This window comes from Hakea prostrata, chromosome 9 (assembly GCF_041222555.1).
Source record: "Hakea prostrata isolate BN-2017 chromosome 9, UWA_Hpros_2, whole genome shotgun sequence".
In the NCBI taxonomy this organism is placed as follows: domain Eukaryota; kingdom Viridiplantae; phylum Streptophyta; class Magnoliopsida; order Proteales; family Proteaceae; genus Hakea; species Hakea prostrata.
Window position 1 is genome coordinate 1368924 of NC_142608.1, and position 25671 is coordinate 1394594.

The 25671-nt window shown below is 38.1% G+C and overlaps 2 protein-coding genes across 4 annotated transcripts; both read left to right on the forward strand.

Moving 5' to 3' along the window:
* The first annotated feature begins 5598 nt into the window (after positions 1-5598).
* Positions 5599-17173, forward strand: LOC149003919 (uncharacterized). Of its 2 annotated transcripts, XM_089168846.1 has the most exons (7): positions 5599-6057; positions 6669-7381; positions 14385-14706; positions 15124-15887; positions 16035-16424; positions 16526-16594; positions 17016-17173. In XM_089168846.1, exons 1-7 carry the CDS (start codon positions 5730-5732, stop codon positions 17103-17105), a joined length of 2676 nt encoding a protein of 891 aa, XP_089024972.1. In that variant the 5' UTR covers positions 5599-5729; the 3' UTR covers positions 17106-17173. The 2 variants fall into 2 exon arrangements, with proteins under 2 accessions (XP_089024972.1, XP_089024971.1); XM_089168845.1 differs by having other exon boundaries at positions 14385-15887.
* A 55-nt stretch (positions 17174-17228) lies between these two features.
* On the forward strand, positions 17229-25460 carry LOC149003920 (uncharacterized). 2 transcript variants are annotated; one of them, XM_089168847.1, is made up of 9 exons: positions 17229-17284; positions 17401-17617; positions 18089-18280; positions 18384-18463; positions 18572-18644; positions 18729-18830; positions 19341-19446; positions 22749-22836; positions 24335-25460. In XM_089168847.1, the coding sequence occupies exons 2-9, from the start codon at positions 17429-17431 to the stop codon at positions 24525-24527; spliced, it is 1023 nt and encodes a 340-aa protein (XP_089024973.1). In that variant the 5' UTR covers positions 17229-17284; positions 17401-17428; the 3' UTR covers positions 24528-25460. The 2 variants fall into 2 exon arrangements, with proteins under 2 accessions (XP_089024973.1, XP_089024974.1); XM_089168848.1 differs by lacking the exon at positions 17229-17284 and having other exon boundaries at positions 17291-17617; positions 24335-24532; positions 24635-25460.
* The last annotated feature ends 211 nt before the right edge of the window (positions 25461-25671 follow it).

A 25671-nucleotide genomic window follows, 5' to 3' on the forward strand; every position in this document is an offset into this window, starting at 1 on the left:
ATCGAACCCTTCCTCAATGAACCAGTTCGGGTTTTCCAATAGGATAAAATTTTTATTCTCCACCAAACAAAATTTATCTATCCGGGTTTTCTTAAGTTTGGATCATTTCTTTGAAGGGGCTCTCCCAATGACTGCCAAATGAATTATAGGATCTAGTTACGTATAATATTTTAATCCAGAGGTCAAAGTAAAACCAACGAGTGCTATTGGATTATAATATATTAATATTACAACTAGCAAAAGGTTAGAGAAATTGATTTCCTTAAGGTCCTTCTTGTTCCCTTTTAAATAATCCCAGACAATAATCTAATCCACACATTGTGGTTTCTGTCCTGTTGCAGTTAATAATTTCATTTATCAAATTATTGCAAAAGGTGAGAAAGTCATATTTGCCTCCTCCCCTTTGAGAGAATCTCCAAATGAGTGCCCAATGAGTCATACAATCCAACCATGCATAATATGCTCATTTTCAATGTTTGAAGGAGAACGTTGGCCTCTTAAGAATGAGTACATAACTACTATAGATACCCTAGAATATAGGCATCAACCTTGAAACTAAAAATAAAAATAAAATCATCCCAAACAAAACCAAAGAAATCAACCCCAATCAAGGCGGAATGCTATCATAATGGTTTTGGTTTTGGGATATTCCAATCTTGAACCAAAACTGGAATTTTTCGGGTCCTATTTCTTTGATTATGAATTGAAATCGAATGAATGAATCTATATGTAAATAAAAATCAACCTAAAGCGACCAATTGCACTAAAAATTTAAAACCCGCCCTATTGAAATAAGTCCTTGATGGGGTTCAAACCAAAATGCACTAAAACTGCAAATGGAAATGATGTGATATTTCTTATGGAAACAATGATTTTAGCAAGGAAAGTTTGGCCAAAAAATCCAAAAGACACTCAAGTTTGATGAATGCACTTCACAGTTGATCCAAAAGGGAAGGTAGGGGGGTTGGCACTCTTATGGAAGCAACCAATCAAAATAGAGGCAATCCAAAGCTCTATGAGGTTTATTGATTGTACATTGTTAATGGGCAATAAGAATTGTTTTTTTCCTCACAACAATCTATGGAGATACTGATAAAATTAAGAGATTGAAAGTCTAAGAAGATGTTGGTGAGATAGGAGGGGCATAAACGATAAATGGTTATGTACAAGGGACTTCAATTCAATATTAGACTGGCATGAAAGAAATGGAGGCAGTTGTAAATGCAATACGGATATCCTACAATTAAGAGAATTTACTGCACAATATGGTTTGCTTGATCTGGGTGCACATGGGGCAGCATATACATGGAGTAACAAAAGGGTGGGAAGAGATAATATAAGTGTAAGGTTAGATAGGGCTCTGGCAAATTCATAGTGGATGTTAGCATTTCCGGAAGCAACGACCTTTGTTAAGATTGCTTGCACTTCGGACCATGCCCCTCTATCACTAAACACTTATTGGAGACCTTCACGAGATGCCAAACCCTTACAATTTGAATAAATGTGGCTCAAAAATCCTTCCTATGAAAGGGTTATCCAAAGGGCTAAAGGACATTCTTCTATTCTCCACAAATTAACTTGGTGTCACGAGGATTTTAAGATATGGAATAGTGAAGTCTTTGAAAATGTTCAGAAGCAAATTGAACAAAATATAAAAGAGATTAGCATTCTTACAAGGGCTACTAGTAGAGAACCACACACAATGAGAGGAAAACATACTTACGGAAGAATTGGATAATTTCCTTGGCCGTGAATAAATGATGTAGAGACAAAAATCTATAATCCAATGGCTACAAGAGAGGGAAAAAATATCGCTTTCTTTCATCATAGTACCATCAATAGAAGGAGGATAGAGTTCCAAAAAATCCTAAATAGTAAAGGAAATTGGTGTGAGGATGAGGAGGAAATCTATGGAGTGTTTTTTGAATAGTACTCCTTGCTCTTTACATCTGATGAGGTCGAGGGCTATGATCTAGAGGCTGCCATTAGTCATATCCAGCATAGGGAAGACCTGCTTAAAGATCCTTCACTTGAGGAAATCAAAGAAGCACTTTTTGACATGAATCCCTTCAAGAGCCCAGGTGCAGATGGTCCCCCCCCCCCCCTAGATTATTTCAAAGATTTTGGGAATTAATCCATAAAGACCTTTATAGTTGTGTAGTACATTTCTTCTATAAAGGTGAGGTCCTCGAAGGAAACAGTGAAACACTTGTGTGCCTAGTCCCCAATAAGGATAAACTTGAAAAGGTGGAGAACTTTAGACCAATTAGTCTTTATGGAGTGGCCATAAAGGTAGTATTCAAGATTATTGTAAAGAGACTACATGTCATTATTCCTATGATAATTCCCCATGCTCAATTATTTTTTAGAGGCTAGATTGGGAAACAACCCATAATGGGCATGAAGAAGTATATTGGAAGGAATGGAGGTCATCAAGAAATGGTGGATTTGGAGCATTGGCAAAGGAAATAAAACAAATATTTGGAAGGATCGTTGGGTTCCTAAACTTAAAAGTTAAAGAATTACTTTACCAAAGCCCTCTAGGTGTACTATGAATATAGTGGAGGAACTCATAGAGAAAGAATCTAGAACTTGGAAAGAAGAGGAGGTCAAAAAATGGTTCATAAAGGAAGAGGCACCGAAGCAATATTGTCCATTCACTTATTTCTTTTCCCAAAGGAAGATGAAATTATATGGGGTGAAAATAGTGATGGCACATTCTCGGTGAAAAAGTGCATGTAGGCTTCAGAAAGACTCCAATATGAAGAGGAGATGTGTAAGCCATCATCATCTAAATCTCATGGATGGGAAGAAATGCAGTTGGAAGATTGGAATGCTATATGGAATGGCCCATCTTGCCCAAAATTAGCTAATTTATATGGAGAGCATGCAATGAAAGCCTTGCTATCATGGTAGGCTTGAATAGTAGAGGCATCAAGGGAGATGACACTTGTGGTGATTGTGGGGAACGAAGAAGAAGATGTCACACATTTTATTTTGATGTAACTTTTCATGACGAGTATGATTTGGCAGCTCTTTATCTTGGAGAGTACCTTAACAAATCCGAGTAGTATGGCGGAGTGGATTAGAGGTTGGAAAGATGTTAGAAAGGAAATTGAAAAGTCTTACAACTTTATTTCCTTCATAGCATAGACCTTGTGGAGAGAGAGAAATGACCGAACCAAGAGGGAAAAAAGTGGACAGCAAGAGAGATGATTGTTGAGGCTACAAAGGCTCATGAAGATTTTTTTGGCAACATGAAAGAAAGACTCAATATGGGGGTGGAGGGATACCAGACTCACTTGATAATAGGGTTTGTGCCTGGGCTCCCCCGACTCAACCATTTTGCAAACTAAATGTATATGCTTTGTGGAAATAAAAGATGGGGAAAGGTGGACTTGGGTTTATAGTGGGAGAATGGGAAGGAAAACCACAACTTCCATGGTCAATCCCATCTCACTTCTCTTTGGTTTCGGAAGGTGAGACCCTTGCGCTCTGAGAAGAGTTGCTTTACTGTTTAGCAGATGACGTTGATTATGTGCAAGTGAAAACGGACAATCAACAATTAGTGAAGCTAATAAAAAGCCATAGCATAGGGAGTTGTGCAAGTGAAAACGGACAATCAACAATTAGTGAAGCTAATAAAAAGCCATAGCATAGGTGCTCCCTCTTCGGTGAAACCCTTGATTGAAGATATCCACACTTTGACTGGAAATTTTATAAATTTTTAGATTTCTTATGTTCTTAGGAAAGCTAATGTAACAGTTGACATCGTAGCTCGAAGGGCCCTTTCGGTTGAGAGACCGAAAGATTGGTTAGATTCCAATGAGTGGTTATCAAAACTTTGCTCGGCCACTTCCTATGCTCCTTATGGATAAACTACTTGGTTACCAAAAATAAAAATAAATGGAAAGGTGTGCTGAGTCCATGTTGACATTTTATCATTAACTGTTATAGCTTCAACTAATAAGAAGTCCATGTAGTTTTCAAAAAACACAATTGTGCTGAGTCCATGTAGTTTTCAAAAAAAGTCACCAAACCCATATAGAGTCCTCATAAACATCAACACTTGGTATGCGTTTGGTAACGTTTCCGTTATGAGAAACTAGTTCTCATGTAAAACCGTTTTTTAATGTTTTTGTGCTAAAAGACCGTTCTTTACTTGAAAATAGGCTTTTGATAAATCCGTTATGAAAATATCATTAAAACACTAAATAGAATATGTTAGTGTTTTTTTTTTTTTTTGGTTGAAAAATAATTTAGTGTTTGATAAACTTGTTATAAGGCTTCAATTTGAACCAATTTTATCACTTATGTTTCTGTTCTTTGGTAAAAACATCTTTTTTATGTTCTGCAAAAAACGTTATTTAGAACACTTTTCTAACTGGTCCGTTCTTAAAGAACAGAATACCGAACCATTTTATCAAACGCCTCTAACTTGTTCTTCCGTTCCCAAATACGAGGGAATGCAGACGCGTTTTTAAGAACGTTATCAAACGCACCCTTGGATTCATAGCTTACAATTGGATGGCTCTGTGGATTTAGTGGCTGTATCCAATCAGGAACACAACTATTTCTCTCCAAAGACCACTAATAAAGTAAATGTCATTTATAATATTAATCTTATAATTTTATTGTGTGCAAGGGTACATCACAAATCTGTAGGAGAGTCAACCTGGAGCGTGGGGGTTGTGCAAGTGAAGGCGGACCTGATAAAGCTAAGCAATGGAAGGAAAATGGATGGGGATGAAATAGAGGCAGCTTTCGGCAATTTGGGAGGGTTTGAAGCAAGCAAAAAAATCAACTCTACATCAAAGAAATATGGTGCAATCAACCGATAGTAGTGCAATTACTATCAAAACCAGATCAGTCCATATGGCCACTCATTCATACTCCAATTTTGGTTAAAATTCTTCTTGAAATAAACAGTATCTCGATCTGTAACTTTAAATCCCCCATACCCCACCATTCTACAAACCTTAACTACGGACATACATAGTAATAGGTTAATTTCTTTCCCTAAAAATATGGCAGATGAGTCAATCCGGATAAGAAGTTGTAACAGTTCTAACTCTTTTTAGTAATTTATATTTTCTTATGATAAAAAAAAAAACCTGTTATAGCTACAAACTTGCTTATTTATGTCATAAAGTATAAGTGAAAGAACAATAATGAATAAGGGATGCATATGTTGAAGTAGGGTTTGGCGTTTGTCAAAGGGAACTCTTTTTTTTTTTTTTGTTGGGTTACACTAAATGGGGTATATGACTCAAAAAGCGCTTATGCTTCAGTGCAGCGGTTGCGTGTGTTTAGCCAATGGCTGGATGTGCAGCTATACGTGCACCTTAATCCGAACTGTTTAATTCAACGGCTCAGATGTGTATGGGTGTACGGATGCCCATCCAACCATTCACCCAAGCAAAGCACCTCAAAAAGAGCAATAAGAACTATAAGAAATAGGATTCGCCATGCTCCTTTTAGTTAAAATATTTATTTATTATATTTATTATATTTATCCCTTATTATTATTTTTTTGGTGATGATTGAAAAAGAGAAAAAATGGAGGGAAGCTGCATAAATTGAAACAGAAAGTGGGTACCGGGTACTGTTTCTGCCTGTCTGGGTTCACCATCGCACACTGAAACTACGCTCTACACTCCCACCAGTCTCATTTGTTCGGCTGCAAATAGTGATATTTGCTTCGAAATTGATAGGCTTGTTCAAGATCCATGGACTCCAAAGAACGCGATGAGCTCTGCGACACTGGACCTGAAGAAGAAACAGGGGCCCGTCAGAAGAACCGCTCGAGGCGCGTTAGCTTCGCGGAGATTACTTCGGTTCACTTTTTTGACAGAGACGATTCTGATAGCTCGGGACCAGCAAAACAAAACGAGCATTTAGGGTTTCAGAGCGATGTTGGTGGCAGCGACGAATGGAAAGAGTTGGTGCAGAATGAAGAAGACGAGGACGACAACGATGATGAGAGGAGGGCATTTGTTGGGGACCCGTATTCATCTTCTCCGGGAAGTGCAATTGGTTCTGCAACTTCTAATGATGGCAAGTTACTTTCATTTGGTTCTTTACTGGACTTAGTATTGGTTTGTTTATGGCTCTCAGCTAACATGTATAACTCACAAAACGGTTTAAATGGGTAACGGGTAATGCGAATTCAGGAAAATGCACTGGCTTCTGTAAAAGAGAGAACGATTAACACTGGTTCTTGCATATTACTTCATGTCACTGTGAATCTTCTGATTCTTGATTTAGTAATCTGATGTGTTTCTTTAAAACAAAAATTGAATTCAGTATAGTTTCCATTAAACCCTGCTTAAGGTGCGTATTCAGTACTTCCTGATGTTGAACTAGAGTATGGAGATATGGTTATTCTTTGGGAATTTTATGTAGAGTTGAACATTTCACAAGCACCGCAGTGCATGTGGACCTATCATTTTAATGCAGCTGGATTAAAGGTTTGAACAACAATAAGGCACTGCATTATAATGTTTGTTACCGGATCTTAGACATTTATGATTTAGCATGGATTCATTGGCGTTCTGTTACAATGTTTGCTTGACCTGAGTTGCTTCTTCGTATATAAAATTTTCCATGCATTGTAGAAACATCCATACGAGGCATTTGACATAAACTCTCTGTGGATCTTGCTGCAGAAGAAGATTTTTTTGGCCCTGTATCAGCAAGTTTTATTAGATCTGGACACACATCAGACTCTGCAGCCTCTGATGATAAGCATGATATAACTCTCGATTCCACTGCCTTTTCCATGCATTTTCGTAGTCTAGCGCAGTCTGTCTCTGAAGGAGATTTAAAGACACCATCGAGACATCATCTTGCCTCTGAGGAGAGGACACCATCTGAAACTTCTGTGCCAACAAACCAAAGCAACTGTATGGCATTAACAGGAATCAAGAAGATACTCCCCCACTGTTCTGTCTCGGATGGGAAATTTAGTGGCACCTCTGAGTCAAATGACATGAGCCTCGTAGAAGAAAATCCTCATAGGTATGATTATGCAAGACTGTCACCGACGCTAGGTGCACTTTTGGCTGAAGGCAGCAAGGGTTTGCATGGCATCTCTGTTTCTAATGATGCAGAGATTACAAGCCCATCTAACTGTCATAGTGACAGTAGGTTTAAGGACCTCAAGGATTCCCGAAATGAGGAGCTTTACAACACTGTAACCAATGATATGCCTGTTGAGGTTATTTCTGGTGGCAGCATTAAATCGTGGGATGGAAGTGCAAGATATGCAACCCCTCCCGTTTACCAGATCAGTCATGACTGCTCATCTAGTTCAAAACATGCTCAGCCTGCTGATGTTTCAGTGGGTGACAGTTGTCAAATTTTCCTTGAGTCACAGAAGGTTAGATGCTACACCAGTCTTTGTCTCTTAATCAAGTTCTCTGCTTAGCTTTGTAGTTTCCTACTTTTGTTGGTGTGCTGCTTGAATTTGATTCTCTCTCTCTCTCTATATCTTTTTCCCCTGATGATGATCAGTAATATTACTTATCTCCAGTTCTCACAATTTCAACTCTCTATAAGACAATGAATAGAGTTTCCAGTTCCTGATTTCCTTCCTCTGACTATGTTCGGGATGATGCAGGATTATCATACCCAAATGCCATTTAGTTGGGAAAAGGTCTTTTCAGTTGGTTAGTAGTTATATTCAACTAGTCAGTTTAAAAACTAGAATTTTAGATAAGAACTGTAAGTAGAGTATGAATTGAGAATGGGTATTATATTTTCATAAGCCAATGTGTATTCTCCTTTAAAGAATATATGGAGTAATTTTCCAAGCAAAATTTTAATCTGAGAAAGTGGGTTTCCTAGCTTTATTGTTTCAGTTTAGGGTGCTTTGTACTTGTCAAATAACTTGGTGCATTCAACTTGTTCTTCCTTGGTTTTTTTTGTTCAATCACTTTCCCCAATCTATGTTCATAGCACCAGTCAATCCTCTATTGTTAATCAATTTGCCCATGCAGTTTGATTTTATTTTATTTATATTTAAGGATGAATTGCTTGAATTTTATTTAGTGACCTTGTTCATGAGTTTGTTAGATGTGTTTTTCTCAGTTTAGTTGGCATTCAACAATCTGCAAGATTTCGTTGGTATTTCACATGAATTTGCATCATAGTAATGAAAATATCATTAGCAAAGAGCCAGGACAGCAGTTCTTCCTTAAGAAGAAATGAAAACTCTGACAATGTAATCGACTAGAAAGAGATCAACCCAGATTAAAACTAATGTACCATCCACCAACTGTAAAATTGTCTTTGAATTCTCTCACCAGAAATTCCATAATACTTCAATTCAGAAGAAGAAAAAAATGAAATATCATTTAAAGAGAAGAGAGAATGAGTGGGGAGTTTGGTCAAAGAGGCAACTAAGAGAATTTGAGATGGCAAATAGTCCCAAAATTTGCTTCTGCTGGTGTTATTGCGATAGAGAAACCCTCAATTCACTGCACCATAACCATTTGGAGAGTAATTATTTGCCAAAGAAGAAGTTTAATTAGAGGGTCCCCATTCCTGAATGAATTTCAACCACAAAGAAGGTAAAACCAGCAGGGGATAGATCATCACCGGGATCAACCCAACAAGGATGAACTAATTAACTGACACTTGTATTGGTCCCCCCCCTCTTCTGTTTACATATTAAAACATGAAATGCATAAGAGAAGAAGAACAGTATTAGGGAGATATGGATGGTAAGCTATCTCGGCCTCAGGCCTCTCACCCGCTGCTGTCTCAGCTGTTGGACACAAATGTTTCTAATCCAAACACTTTCAAGCAAACAATTGAAATTCTTTTTAAGCTAGTCTGAGTTTAAGTACTTCTGAAGGGGCCTGCACATACATGGCCTAAGCTTCACAAAATAGAAATCAAATGGAAGCAAAAACTAACTCCAAGTAAGAGGAAATAAAGGACTGAAATATAAACTTTAGAAAGTTGAGACTTCTAAATGGTAAATGGAAGCTAAGGTTACTTTTTAAATCTAGAGTTAGAAACAAAAAATGCTTTCTAGAATCTGGTCTTCTAAAAAAATATCATTACTAAAAAAGAAAGAAACATAATTCTAAACTACTAGATATCTAGAGTTAAAAAATATTATAAAAATAGAGACTAAGTGATGTAGAAACAAAGGCTGGAAAGAAGAAAACCATGGAACCAGGACCAAGTGGATCAGCTCAAGCTAGCCCATCCTGTCTAGATGGTCTTTTAGAAGGGCCAAAAAAAGGCCAAACACTATTCATGTTACTGTTTATGTGGACAGTGTCACACTGAGAATATTCATAGAGCCATAGAGGATTTTGTGGTGCCCAAGATGAGATTATTTAAAGATTTTATTATTGAGAGATTTTGGATGTTAGTTTAGTTTCTATTTTAGATATACATGCATGTGTCTGAATCATAAAGTATTCTAGATTCTATTGTCTCTAGTTACATAGTTGGTAGTTTCTATTTTCAGTCCACAAAGTTTCTACTCATTGTAAAGCTCTAGCCAAGCTATGAATAGACCGTGTAATTTTAATATAAGAGGAGACTTTAGAGAAATCAAATTTGCAAAGCTATGTTGACATTGCTTATGGAGAATCCAGGTTCAATAGCTGAGATAGTTGTGGGTGAGAGACCCAAGACTGAGATAGCCCATCCCTCTATGCCCCCTTCTTCTATCTGTCTTTATTCTTATCCTTTTATGTTCTTCTTTCTTATGTGTGAAAAAAAATTCTAGTTATTAATTTTGTCCTCATTATTGTATTGATCCTAGTCACAATCGATCTCCTGCTGGTTCCACCGGTTTGAGGGACTTTTTGCATTACTAAGTTAATAAAACATTCCACCAACATCTAGCAGCTAATCTTCATACGAACTGCCGTATCAGTCCCAAAGTCGCTGTTGCTGTTCACATGATCACCAACTCATAGGATCAAAAATAAAAAGGGTCCTGTATTTATCTCCTATCTTCTTTATGCTTCTCTCTGGGCTGGACTGCCTTAGGTGATGCTGCAAAGAACCAACAAAACCTTGCCATGTAATCAAACCAGGGTGTCTCTCAAAGCAGTCGAAACCTCACAACCTTACTGGCTGGTTTTGGGCTTGTTTGGGGGGGGGGGTACATGTGGACTTGATGTAACCCCCAAAATGGAGAGCCAGTTACAGGAGCAATCAATTGAATTCAGCAGTAAAAACTATGACTTCTCTAATCCAGCCCAAGCACACCCCATCCTCTTCTACCTCCCTTCCCTCTTCGGGCCGCCTTCTCCCTAATCCCTCGGCCCATGCCCTTCCCATCTCCCTCTTCCCTCTCCTTCCCTTTGGCTCAGCCCATCCCCCTTTGTGCCTTGAGGCTCCACTCCCTTCTCCTTTCCTTGGGCCTGGTTCATTCTCTTATGAGATTGTTGCAGCCCTCATTTCCCCTAACCCTTGCAATTCCCCCAATTCTTCTGATGTGGTGATCGTTAATCTCCTCAAAACCATTTCAAGTCACTATTCTTGCCTCCACCCTTGTACGGATCCCCCATGGCTGTGTTTTAGTGGCCCCTCTTTTTGATAGTCCAACTCATTATGATTATAACCCCACTGCTTATGAGGACTCCAACATCCTTGAGGGCGCTGGCGAGTCTAATTGTGATGGTTCATGGTTGTAGGAGAAGTAATCACTCCACCAAGGGGCGCCACCATTTTGTTGAAGATTTCATTGTAGATTTTAATTCCTCTAAGGAAAAAAAGAAGAAAAAGAATAGGGGGAGGAATTAGCTTCTTTTAGTTATATTTCCCTCTTTCTTGCCTCTCGTTTGGTTTGCTTGGCTTGCTGCTGCTTGTTGTTTCTTGGTCCTTCCCTTTTGGCTGGGTTTGGCCCTGTTGTATTTGTTCTTCTTTCCCCCCCTCTTTCTTTTGGTTAATCCAAAAACAAACTATGACTCCTCAATACCTGCTTATGCTGTAGGGATTGTTTTTGAATGTTCTAGGGTTTGGGAAAATTTAGGGTTTCTGGTCTTAAGGTTTCTAGGGGATGGCTAGGGCTAGGGTTGAAGGTAGAGGATGGGTGGGGGATGAAGCGAAAAGGGAATTGGATTCGAGTAAGGGGTTTGAGAGATCTAGGTGATAAAAAGTTAGGGTTATTAGGTTTTGGAGAAGAAGATGAAATGCAAAAAATTAGGGTTTGGGTGGGCAATTGGGGGGGGGGGGGGTGAGGATTGGAGTTGAAGGCTGGTTAGAGGATGGGGGTAATGAGTCCTAAAGAGAGTGGGGTTGAGGGAAGGGGATTGTGAGATATAGAAAATTGGGTTTTGGGAAAGTAACTAAGGCTGCCACAAGAGAGAAAAGAGGAGAAAGGGGAAGGTGCCATGGGGTAGGGTTTGAGAAGAAAAGGGGGTTTTGATTTAGGGCTGTGATGGGTTATAGGGGTTTGGGGATGGAGGGAATAGAGGAATTAGGGTTAGGGGAAGGAAGAAGGGATGCCACAGGCTGGGGAGGGGAAAGGACAAGGGCTACAAGTGTGGAAAGAGAAGGGGAAGGTCGGAAGGGTAGGGGTAGGGGTGGGGAGTGTTTACTTGTTATTGGAGAGAGGAGGTTGGAGAATTTCAGAAAAAAGTTGTGTGCTCAAAACTGCCGTAGGGTTCCTCCTTGGAAACTCTTCGAGGCTCCAAGCAATTCTCCTTTAATCACTGTTTATTCAATTATTGAAACTTTCTTGCTTATAAGTATGGGGCTATATTTATAGCCTTACATTGAAGGATTTCTACTAGGACTCAAACTGGAAAACAAAACACTACTTTACTTGTGTCTCCATTCTACTAAGGACTCTTCTCCCGACCTACGATGATTCAAATTACAAAAGAGTAGTCTAGTCTCCATTGTTGATAAAGCGGTAAAGTGACCAAAGCATTTGGGGCTCCGTTTTGGCGATCAGGCAATAAAGCGACCAAAACGGTTGAGTCAAAATTTTTAATACAACTACTTTTAAACTACTTTTTAATACAAATACTTTTTATAATAAACTAAAGTACTAAACAAAATTAAACAATCACATTCCTAAAAAATAAAAAAATAAAAAAAGCATTCAAGAATCACAATTATGAAAAATTATCAAAAAAAAAGAATACAAACATAACTTCATCTCATCAAGCATCATAAGATTCATAACAATAACTATGTAGTATGTATTATATCAGTAATGACTCACATATTTAAATTTATATACGGCATTGTAGAATAAATTATGATTAAAAAAATAAGAAAAAATAATTTGCACAAATTACAAAATGTAAAAAAAGCGGCTGCTTTAGCATCTAGGCGGAAATATGGAGTAAAAGGCGGCAAAACGGTAGTGCCTAGGCAAAAAAGTAGCAAGAAATCAACCCATCAGTTAAACGGTCACAATTTAAGCGGCTCAAAAACCGCTTTGCCGCCAAGGCGGACGCTTTGACAACCATGCTAGTCTCCCAGTAGAATTCGGACTGCAACTAAATGAATCCTTCTCTAAATAGTATTCCTAACCATGGTTGTCAAGGTGGCAAGGCGACCAAACCGGTTGGGGCTTCGCCTAGGCGATTAGGTGACATAGCGGCACCTAGGTGGCAATAAGGCGACCAAAGCGGTTGGGTCAAAAATTTTCAATACAACTACTTTTAAACTACTTTTCAATACAACTACTTTCTATTAAGCTAAATAAACATTCAATAATCACATTCATCCAAAAAAATAGATCTTATTATTCCAATTTCCAAGTCATTGTCCATTTACTAGTTCATTGATTCTCGATGTTGAGTATGGCTCATGCTTTACATTATGTTGTCGGCGGACACATGGGTCCTGCTCCTCGGCAAGTGGGCGGGGGTCTCGGGAGGCTTTGTAGAATAAATTTTGATTTAAAAAATAAAATAAGAAAAAAAAATATTATGTACAAAATGTAAAAAAAAGGGTTGCTTTAGTGAGGCAATAAGGCGCACAAGGCAACAATTTAGTAGTGCCCAGACGAAAAACCGGTAAAAAAACAACACTTCAATTAAGCGGTTCAAAACAAGGCAGTTGAAAAACCGCCTTGCCGTGTAGGCGGACACTTTGACAACCTTGCTCCTAACTAGACTAGGATCTCTTTTACAACTTGACTAAAACTAAATCAAATGCCCAAATAAAAGTAGAGTTGGACTCCTAACATGCTGAATCCAACTAACCCCAATTGGGTTTGTTTAGGACTGCCCAAATTACCAAAATATCCCTCACTTGGAATGATTTTCCTTCAGGGCCATAGGATGCTGGGCAGCAACCCTAGGCCCTCTTTCGGCCTTTGGTCCTCTATGGGGATGTCCGTGTGTCAAGTTCACATCAAAACTTGTGATCAACATCATTTCCACTATGATTGAAAGCGGTTTGCAAAATATTTTATGGAAATTTTGGAATAAGCTAATCTTTAGTGAAAATGAGAAAAGCACGTGCACCATGTCATTCAAAGGATTGGAATATAAAAGTAGTATTGGAGCCAAATCGTTAAAACGATTAGCAAATTTTGAATTGAAGAAGTCTGTCGCACCCTTGAGATATTTTGAACGGAAGGTTGTATATGCTAGCATATTGTAATGGACTTGTATATATACCCACATCTTACTGGCTGTCAGATAAAACAGAAGACATCCAAGTCATTTGGACATGCTGCCTTGCAACACCTGCACATCACAGCCTTTGCAATTATCTTCTCTCCCCTTCTCTGGCTATCCTGCTACCCTGCTACCTTCTCTTTCATCAACATCTCCATCTGCTACTTTGACACAACCAGCCGCTGTGGCAGTTCCTATCCAGTGTGCTTCCCAATTTATAACAAGTTACTGTAGAATATAACTTGGTGGATGGAATATGAAACCGAAGGTTCAAGGTGGCTAACCTTTCTGAATTAGGTGAGCCGTTACAGCTTCAATTTTTTATTATTATTATTTCTGGAATTGGTAGCTTTATATTAGGGGGTGGGGACTATTACATATCCCACAGGGAGAGTTGAATCTGTGACCTCTTCACTAAGAGGTCCCGGTCATTACTGACTGAAGAGGAAAATTACATCTTAATTCCCGTTGACTAGGAAACCAACAGTCAGTCAAACTAAAAGACTAACTTCTAAACTAGCCTATGCCTAGACTTCTAATTAAAAAATAATGACATACAGACTAGACTTGTCTTTTCTTATCCTTTGCTTAGCCGCATCGCTTAATTCCAGCATCATTATATTAATTATGAGAGCTGGTCACTTTTGGTTGCATGTGTGGTTCTTTCTGATTGTCATGTTTTCCTTTGTACCTTCTGAAGAAGTTTCTAGGCATATTCTTTTTGTATATCTAGTTATGGCTTATTTCAGCATTTTCCATCACTTGTAGGAGATGCCTTTATACAAGGAGGAGGCGCTTGGTAGCAATGCTCTTGAAGCTAGTGGATTGATATCAGAAGTTGGCACTTTCACGAATACCACCTCAAAACCTCCAAGTAAAACACTTGATGTCAATTTGAACACAGATCATGATTGTGGATTTTTGGGTGGTCCGAGAGCCTTAAGTGGGGAAGGACTTGCTGGTGATGGAAATCTTACTCCCACAACACTACAGATCTCTGATCAACAAACTGGATCTCCAACAGCTGGGTCTGTATCCTCGCTTCGTGCCAAAAGAAAACAACTTTTTTGTGATGGAACTGTTTCGCCAGGTAGTGAACAGTTATCTATTCGAGTTGGTCAAAAGCGTTGTTCCTCCTCTTTAAAAAATGATGAAAGAGGAGATGGGGAAAATGGATCTTCTATTGAGAAAACCATTTCAAAATTAGATTTTCTTAATAATCCTGTTGTTGTCAAAGATGGATTTGACTATTCGAAACCAACATTCTCTGGTTATAATTGCAAACTGGTTTCACAGCCCACTGCTTTGAGTGAAAATACAGAAAATCTTTGGCCAAGGAAAGTGGAAATTTCTGCTACAGTTTTAGAAGACCGTTCGTTATGTAGTGTTCAGAAGAACAGTGAACAGATAGATACTGTTACTGTGGATGCACAAGTGAGTGAGTCATCTAATATTATTAGCATGCTTGGACAAGCTGAAAATGATATATATGTTGTGCATAATGCAGAATTGGAGGAGCAGATATCTGACAATATGTTCTACACTGATCAACCTAGTAAGGTAATGGCGGTGGCAGTGCCTCCCCAGTTTTCAAGCTCTGGAAAGCAAATACAGGAGCATTCTTTGGCGTCTCACGATACTGTCAAAGGAACTTTCATCACTTCTAAACCTGGTTCATTATTAATAGATACTACAGAAGACATTAATTTGAAAAAACAGTTAATTGTTGCATCGGGTAAGTTCTCTGAATCACCTAAACACAGTGGCATCCTTTCAAAGGCTTTGAAGCAGCAGGATCAAAGGAACAAGCTTCTCAGTAGCAGCAGTAAACATGATGTAACAGATTCAGGAGTAATTGTTACCAGTGCTAGTCATTTGACTCCTATCACCAGAAAAGATGTCAATTATTTGACTCCTGGAGCTGGTGGGTTCGGTTCCTTTCTGAAGGAGAAGAGATCACAAGCTGTCTCACCCATCATTGGGAACAATAGTAGGGGTTCATTAAATCTTGCTGAATTGGAAGGGTTGTGTGATAACCAACTCTTCAATAATCAGCAAAGCGAATCTGGAAACATTATGGATTGTAAAACACCCTTACAACTTCAAGTTGCTCTGAGCTCCCAGTCCAGAAGTTTAGTCCAGAACAATCAAGCTGTTACGGACTTTTCCATGTTTAGAAATAGACTTTCTGATGAAGAACTTAAAGAATTTTCGTATGATCCTGCTTCCCTAAGCATGCTTGAAAATGCTACAGCTACACAAGTTCAAAAGGTCGTGTGTTTACCATTGTTAAGTCCTTGTCTCCTTTCATTGTAATAATTTATCTGTGTTGGCCATATTAATATATTGTTGCTGGGTTCCATTCTCAAAGCCTTCCCTGTGACAGTACTAATTGATATCAGCTTTGTCGATTTGCAGGTTCTGGTGGATCAGATGACTGAAACCCCCTCTTTGGAAAAGGCATTTAATTTTCCACATACTGATAGGATGCAACACTCTGTAGGGAAAGATTCCCCTAAATTAGTTAGTTATTCGAACCAGAAGAATCATAGTAGCTCCCCTCAGGATCTGCATATTTTGCTTCAATCAATTCCTGCATGTGTTGAAAATCATGAAAGAAAGAGAAAAAGTGAAGATTTTGTTCTCATGGAAAATATCCGGGTGGAAGAAACAGGCAAGGCCCAGAAGAGCCCAAAAATTCTTGAAATGGATGGTAGTGTGCCACAATTTTCTTCAGAACATTTAATTGTCAGAGAAAATGTAGTGCACAGGAATCAAGTTGATAGACCGCCAAAGTTGTCCTCTGATGTATGTATCCTATGCAATGCTGCTGATTTGATGGAATTTCTTTTCTCAAAAATTTATGTCATGATTCTAGTTTGATCTAACTAGAGAATCTTATCTTCTAGGTTTTCTCAAAGTTGTATGGGGCTCTGAAAGAGCAGCTTTCTGAATCAAGCCATGGTCTTAAATGGCAGGTATTTTTTTTTCCAGTTTTATACTGTTAATCATCATTTGAGGGCATGGAATTCTTGTTCTGCATTTTTTATTCATTGAGGAGCAGGCCTTGGCATAATGGTTAGTGGACCATAGTTGTAGCCTGAAGTCAAGGCATTGAAATAGGTTCTCAGCAAAAAATTGTTGGGGTAAGGCTGCATAAGAAAATTATCCCCCCAACTTTGCTTGTGCAGAAGCCTTTGGCACCGCATTCGCCCTTTTTATTGTTTACTCATTGAAACTAAGTTCATTAATGAGAATCACACTGTATGCTAGGAAGACTGACTCAGATGGTTAGGGCTGAGGATCTTGAGTGAGGTCCAAGCTGTTGGGGGTTATGAGCACCCTTCAATTGTTCTCATGTATTTATTTGTCTTTTTTTTCCTCCTCCATGATGCATAGCTTCACATTCTGGAAGATATGTTGGATCAGCTGCAGAAGGTCAAGAAGTATGAGAAGCTTTGTGCTGTGATCCAGTTTCAGGTCTGTTAAATTAGCTAGTCATATTGTATTGCGAGAAATTCAAGTATATTAGTGTTTTTATTTATCTATTTATTTTTTAAAGTTTTACTGCTTTGCTCCTTTGAGTGGCTAAATATTTATTGACTTGTTAGCTTTTCTTCTAATAACTGGCCAACTCATGTTCATCTGGGAAACTTTCAGCCGAAAAGGTGATATTCTCATCGCATCTCAGGTTTTTTGAAGCCATTTTATCTTTTTGGTTGTTGTGGAAATAACTGTTTTAAGCTTGAAACATGTTATCATTGATGAATTGACGGTGGTGCAGAGTAGCCGAAGCTAGATGCTTGCAACAGATGCTTGTTTATGAACAGGCAAAGTTGCAATTAATGCGCGTGAAGCATGAAATAATGCAAAGGAGGTTACATATGTTGCAGACAGGGATTCAGGAAGTACAAAATTTGAAGTCTTGTTCTTTGCATCATCTCTCCATGGCCAGTGTTAGAGGTGCTGAAGATAAGGGATTTGTTAATGGTAAAAATAAGGTATATTCTCATTTGCCATGTTGGAGTTATTAATTCATTTAATAAGATTTGGAGCTTATAGTTCTCTATTTGTGACCCAGACAATTCAACCCCTAGATTCACATGTACTATATTGATATGGATATGTGTCCAAGATTGCCCCCAAAAGTCAGTCACTTGGACATGGCTGTGAAGAAGAAGAAGAGGAAGATTAATCTTTTTTTGTGACACAATAATCATCTTAAGTGGGAAATTGAATTCCCTTACATTTCAAGACAGCTTGGGCAAGTCTCTATATCAATATTCATTTTTTTAGACATACTGGTGTCATGAATCACGATCTTCCAGTACCTGATCTCTCTTCCCAAACCCAATCAACATTCATGTGAATGTTTAACTGCACAATATATACCTCTAGTTCCTCATAGTGTAACCCAATATGTCAGTTCCATGAAAAGAATATTCACGTGGTTGATTAACTGCTATTTTCAGGAAGCAGCTAATAAAGTAATCAAAATGAAGCAGGAGATTGGAGACTTAGATGAAAAAACAAAGTCCATCATTGAACGCTTCTCTGATTCTTGTCATATAAAAGGTGATCTGAGCCATGATGAGTCCATAGTTATGGTGAAAGATCATTTGAAGAATAGAACATCTTGCAGTAATCTTTGTCAAGACTTGCAGGTACACTACTATACACTCCTTTTTTCTCCCTATTAATCTCAGAATGTAATAGATATGTCATAAAAGACTCAGAATTTTTTTGCTTTGTTTTGCATCAAACCAGTTGTGGAGTATTGATGACCTGGGGAAGGAGAGTGGTTGCCACAACATTACTCTTAATTATTGCAATTTCCTCTTCCAAAGGTTGCTTTCTTGTACTGATTGATTCTTGTTCTTGTATTGGTTGAGAATTTTTGACCCTAACATTCTTTGAATAATTCTTGTATCATTTTCTTGGTTGATATCCAACAGGTTGACCATTACTGTCCATCCCATTTCAAGCATAGTTGTTGTGAACAAATTGATTGACACAAACATCATAAAGGTATCGGTGTCATTAATTTCTTAAGCTTCTTCTCTCATTATTTGGTGCTCTACTTAATCATGGATGCTTCTTCGGTCAAGTTAGGCCTTTCCTGGAATCAATGCTTGTACAGCCTTCACATTTGTGTTCAATGCTGAGGCAGCTGACAAGGGGAGCAGCTCCAAATGTTTGGCTGAAGAAACACAAGTAATAATGTTTCCTACCTAGACTTTTTCTTGACATGTGGAATCTGAATTATTTCTTTATTTATAATTCTTTTTTATGTCTAAGATAATGTAATACATAAAACTATGTTGTATAGGTTAAAGCGAGGAAATTCACTTGCACTCATTGTTAAAAAGTGGATTATGGAATTATAGTCCTTGAAACTACAGCATTACAGATTTTGTTATCCACGTTTTTTTAATTGCTTATAAGTATATTTGAAGATGACAACCACAGCTAACAGCTTTAGTCTGCTGTTATTTTCTTCAAGATAATCATGTTCATGATCGTTTTTGTCTGTGCTGTTGCCATAGTGCTCTTATTGTTGTTGTGGTTCTTTTGGTAAAAAAATTGCTGTGTTGTGTGGGGCAGATAATTCTTGTTTTCTGTTTATTCAAATGACTGGCTTCCAATTATCATGTTGTAATAATGACCATAATGAATAAAAGGAGAAAAAATCTTCATCAAGCGCATCTGTTTCTGTTCTTGCAGATTACCAGTTCTCTTTTGGGAAATTTGTTAGATGTTATTGAAGAAGTACTGGCTGCTCGCATAGATCTTCCGGATCTATTCCAGACAAGTTTTTATTCTTCATGTGGTAAAATAATTGCCTTTCCTCTCTTTCCATTTCTTTCCCAGCTTAGGACTAAAGTTTTGTCTTCATATTCCTTTTGAGGGACTTTTATGAAATCATAAAATGTTGTGCTCTTTGAAATCCATGTCAAGATTGATGACTTAATACGTGAATAAAAAATATCAAACCCTACGGTTGGGGTGGGGTGGGGGGTTGGGGTGGAGTAGCGAAGGTGATCTTTTTTATTGTGGGAAATGGGTTTGATTCAGATTGATTACCAGTTGGGATTGTTTTACCAGGACTAGTCTGTGGTTGGGTTATACATATATATTGGGCCTTTCATCCAGCAGGTTTTCAATATAATAGTCAAATTTCATGGGCCTAAAACATGGATTTAAGTGGTGTTGAGTTAGTGTATTCTGAAATTAGCATAGACTGTGCTCAGCTGAGTCGGCTACGGGTTTCCAATCGAACTCTTAAGTCTTTTTCTTATGATTATTTCATGTCAAATTCACAGGCATATTAGGACCTTAAGTTGGACCATGTTTTGAGTTACTTGCCTTCATTATTCTAGTTTCGTAGTTAAATTAGGTTGCATTGTTAGTTAAGGATTGGGCTAGGAATTTCTTCTTAGTGTTTGAGTTTTCTGCTAGTTTCCCCCCCCCCTGTTAATGAGTTTCTGCTATTTGATCCCATTGGATATCACATGTGATATGCCTAGGTGGTTCCCCCGTGGACTTCCAAAAAAAAAAAGAATCACTAGATCTTGTCCATGGGAAATGGGATGAAACCATTGATATATAATAAACTCAATCCTGGTACTACGATGGATAGAGTTGCTCGGAGGACATGTACTCCTGTAGCTGATCTCTTGTAGGGTGATGTTCTTAGGATATTGTTGAGTCTTGTGACTACTGTTTCCATTTCTTCCTTTTTTTCCTTATCTTATTTTTGTTACTTTTATGGCCTTTGTTGGATACATTTAGCCTACTCCATTTAGTTGGGTTTAGTTAGGGTTGTTGTTATCTCTTCTATTATCCACCTGAAGCAAACCTGAGAAATTAAAAATATAAATACTATACTACAACCAGCCCTTATTTGATGAAAAATCAGCTTGCGCTGGTTTGTTCCGGGCTTGGTTTTCCAAACCTTGTCATACTTGTCCGACCATTCAACTGCTATGCATCGACTCTCCTCCACATGGACCTTGACTTTATCAAGTTTGGATCAAAGGAGCCCATCTGGGTCTATACATTGGAAGAGTGATCCTGTTATCTTGTTGAGCTTAAGGTTGCTCCATTACGACCAAGTGGTCATGGGTTTGTTTTGGAAACAACCTATCTATGAAGTGGGGTTAATACTGCATATTCATGACCTGACTGGCAGAGTCATCAAGGTGGGCTCCTTGTGTTGTTGGTTCACTTTGCTTTTTGGACATCTCCAGTGCCATGGTCACCTTTCCACCTTGAAAACTATGCTTGCTAGATCTTGGGGTTGATGGAATCTCATGCAATTGGTTAATGCCTTTTTTAAATGTTATTTCTTTGCTGCCGTTCTTGAAGGAAGAGGTGTTCATATACCTGCAATGGAATCTTCAGACTTTGGCTTTAAAATATTCAACATCTTTTATTATAGTTATTTGTTTAGTTTCTGGATAGTGTTAATTGCTATTTAATGGTACTTCATTAGAAGGCTGAACTAATAGAGGAGGATGGGTTAATGAATGAGCAGAATATCTGGTACCAGTAAAAGAAGGAAAATAATAGATATCCTTATATCATTTGTATTCAAGGTTCCATCAACACGTTAAGTACTTGACTAGTGCACCAAAAGCTCTGAAGCTGATGGAACGAGTTGAGTCAAACCCTTTAACCTATCCCATACTAGATTAGCCCAATCTACCACCCAGTTTGGGTTTATGCCGGGAAGATCTACAATGGAGGCTATTTACTTAATTAGGAGACTTATGGAAAGGTATAGAGAATGTAGGAAAGACCTTCATATGGTATTTATTGACCTATAAAAAGCTTATGATATAGTTCCTAGAGCGTTAATTTGGCAAGTACTAGAGAAATATGTAGACATAGTAAATAAATATGTAGACATAGTTAAGGATATGTATGATGGTTCAGTGGCAAGTGTAAGAATAGTGCGGGGACAAAGTAATGAATTCCCAATTACAGTTGGGCTACATCAAGGATAAACTTTAAGCCCATATTTATTTGCAGTTGTAATGAATGAATTAACCAAAGACATTCAAGACGAGGTCCCTTAGTGTTTGCTTTTTGCTAATGATATTGTGTTGATAGATGAGACTCAAGTGGGGATTAATACCAAGTTAGAATCATAAAGAGCAGTTGGAATCAAGAAACTTTAAATTAAGTAGAACGAAGACAAAATATCTAGTTTGTAACTTTAGTCAAGATCGGGTAGATGATGAGGTGGTGAAACTTGACAATAAGGAGATTCCTCAGAGTGATTCTTTTAGGTACCCTAGGTTCAATCATAAATAAAAGGGGTGATTTAGAGGATGATGTTTCCTAAAGAATTAAAATAGGGTGGATGAAGTGGAGAGGTGCTTTCAGAGTCTTGTGTGATCAACGTATTCCATTAAAGCTTAAAGGGAAATTCTATAGGACCATTGTTCGACTAGCTATGATGTATAGTGTAGAGTGTTGGGTTGTTAAAAAGAATCATATAGATAAACTCAGTGTAGCAGAAATGAGGATGTGCAAAACTAGGAAGGATAAGATAAGGAATGATCATATTAGAGTTGGTTTAGGAGTTGCTCCCATAAGTGATAAGCTTCGGGAAAGTCGTTTGAGGTGGCACGACCATGTTCAGCGGAGACTTATAAATGCCCCTGTACGGAGAAGTGATATAATCCAGATTGAAGGAACTAGAAGAGCTAGGGGTAGACCTAAGATAACCTTAAGAGAAGTGGCGATAAAGGAAATGCATAGCTTAGGCCTTGTATCTAGCATGACCTAAAATAGAACTGATTGGAAGGCAAGAATCCACGTAGCCGACCCCATTTAGTTGGGACAAGGCTTGTTGTTGTATTGATAATTCTGTACTTATATTGCTTTTGATTCAGCAAGTGCACGGAAAGTGCTTATATTGCTTTTTATTTGGAAAATACACTAGAAGCATGAAGTTTATAGAAGAACTTATAAAATTTCATGATGCTTTGTGCTTGAACTCTTTTAAGTTATAATTCCAGGCAGGTTGAGTTTTCTCTTTTACATTTTGGGTTGTTGGGGGTGTTCCATACAAAATTTAAAGTGTGAATGTGATAGAAATTTCACTGACTTGTTTATTTGCAGCTAAACAGCTCAACTTGCGTCTTTGTTTCATTCATTTCAAGACTGGGTTGAAGGTGATCCTGATTCTTGACATGACTTATTTGAATTGGTAAGTTCCATATGATTTCATTCTTTGCTTGCTGTAACTGGCATATAACTTGCTGACAGTTTTGTAGCACAACTTCTTTCTTATGTTAGTTACTTTATATAATCTATGCCTCTTGTGTATTATAATTCAAGTAGCATAAAAACTAGATCTTCCAAACACTTATGTCCCAGTCTATTCCTCTTCTTTGCGTGAATCTGAATTCATAAGCAATGGAAGATAAAATCCCAAGTCATTCTTTCAAAATTAAAACTTGTAAGTCAAAATATTTTAAATACTTAAACCACTTTCTAAGTTGGAATTCTATTTTCAAGTTAGGAAGTTTTAGTTTTACAGCTTTATTTGATTATGAGTTCTTTAACAGAATCCCGTTTTCTAGTTGTCTTATGAGTTTGAGTCCTAGTCCAAGTAGACTTCTTTATTTTGTTGAGTCCTAGTATAATTTCCTTCACTGTAAAAGGCTATAAATATAGCCCTATACACATGTAACAAGGCAGATTATGATTATTTGAATAAAGCTGAATTTGAAGGAAGACTGTTAGAGTCGTGGGTTTCCCAAGGTAGGAGGCCTGCAGCCGTTTATTCTACTGTTTTACGGCGTTTAATGCTCTTTCTTTAGTACAACTAAGTATTCAAACCCCCTGCATTGCAGACTACTTCTTCCCCTTCCGCTAGCCGGCAGTGATCCCTTTTCTCATCCCTAACCTCAACCCTACCCCATCTTACCAACCCTTCTCCCCTCCCTTAACCATAGTTCTTCCCTTAAACCCTATTCCTCACATCCCTTTTACTTTCTGGAATTTTTTCTGGAAATTTGACTTCTCTAAAGACCTGAAATTCAAGGCCAGATCTATGACAATCTAACCTTTACATCTGTCCTAAACTTTATGAACCTCATCCCCCACCCTAGTGGGCTTCCCTACCAAATTCAGCCCAATCGGACCACCCAACCCTAGTTCCTTCGCTGCCCTAATTTCCCACATTCAAACCCTAACCCTAACTAAACCTTCAGACATGCACATCTCTTCACTTTCACTTGAACCTAATTCCCTTTTGAATTCCACACCCCTACCCCCTACTCTACACTCGACCCTAGCCCTAAGCCTAACCCTCTTTCTCAACTACATGGAGAAATCATGCTTCCCTAAAAATGTCTATGGAATTCAGCTGAAATGGCTGATATTATGGTTGGGATTTGGGAGTTGCAGGTGGATGTGATTATCGTTCTGCTTTGGATGTCATATGGGTGGTTTATAAGAGTGTTAAAATCTCCATTTTTAACATTTTTTTTTGGGAGGGCTGTGATAAATGTGTATGTTATTAAGTGTTTTTCTAGCACAACATTGACCTCTGTATGATTCTTTAGGTGCGCCTTGTGAAGATCTCTGATATCTGTGCTGTTGTCTAGGTTTATGAAAAGACAAATTTATCCTGTTCTTTAGACTACTCTAAGTACAGTGTCTTACAATCTCAATTTGTGTAATTACGTGTTTTGGAGCAGCGGAGTGTATCCCTCTGATGTTGTCCCAGCTCATGTATTAACTAATACTAATGGAGTGGAAACACCAATATCCCCATCATCGTCACTGTCACATGACATTACAGTTGCAGTTGCCAAACTTAAAGCTGGGCATGCGAGGATATCAAGGCTTTGTAGGTGTATTTCTCAGGTGATACAAGCTTGGAGCGTGTAGATTATGTAAGTAAAGGTTGCCATCTGTGTACTTATGAATCTGGTTGTGCATTGCATTGAATATATCGTTGAGTTCTAACATTCCCCATTTGGCCTTGCATGCATCAGCAAGAAAATGCATGCCTCTGTTCTTCACTGTAAAGTCGCTGACTTCTTTGTAAAGGTAATTCATCTCTTTCTTCCTACAGAGGGAGCTTCTTTCCTTCAGAGGAAGCTTTTGTTAGGATTGGCTTAGTTGTTATATATGAAAACCGACATTTTCCATCGATTCCAGTTGAAGGGTTTTTCTAAAACTCCTGTGATGTGAGTTGGGGACCTCTACCCACATGGAGAAGAGATTTTCTACCTCACAGGTTGGATTTTTGACATGTCCAATCTCAACTAACAAAAGTTAAAGTAGCATTTAGCATTATTAATCACTCTTTTAATTAATTTATTAAAAAAATATTGCTTTCAGATTTGGATACATTTCATGAATGCAAGTTAAAAAAGCAAAAAAAAAAAAACGATTCGATCAATTGAAATCGAATTTGTTATTTGATCTTTTAAAGAAAAGAGAAGGTGAAGATGGGTCGGCATGAGTGGGAAGGAATTCCTTGTAAAGTTTCTCAAATGAAAAAGTCTAGTGGGAAACGTGGGATTCCTGTTTTGATTTGGAAAAAAGGAAGAAAGAAAAGAGGAACACGAGATTGGAAAGAAGGGACACCTCAAACAAAATCTAACTCCCCAATGCTAAAGTCTTGTACAATTAGTCTAAATGTTTGATAAAGGGTGACAGAACCGACCTTTTTTACATGAGACAACATCTTAATCTTTTATCGTTTTACCCGAAATATCTTTCGGGTTTCAAATCATTTTTTTGGGAAGCACTGTTCCTATGTCGGTACCAATTCGGGTCCACTTTAAATGACGAATATGCCCTGCTTCTCTTGGTGATGATGGAAATAATTAGGCCGTGGTCTTTTTGTTCCAGACCAGAAACACATGTGCTGTCTTCTTGATAACAAGTGGCACTTTGACATTGTGGGACCAAGCCCCATGATGTCATGCCCAATTATTTTGTGGGTCCACATGGGAGGACTAAAAAAGTGATCATTATTTTGCAAGAAAAGAAAAAAAAAAGGTATTGTTGTGCTTGTGTTTTT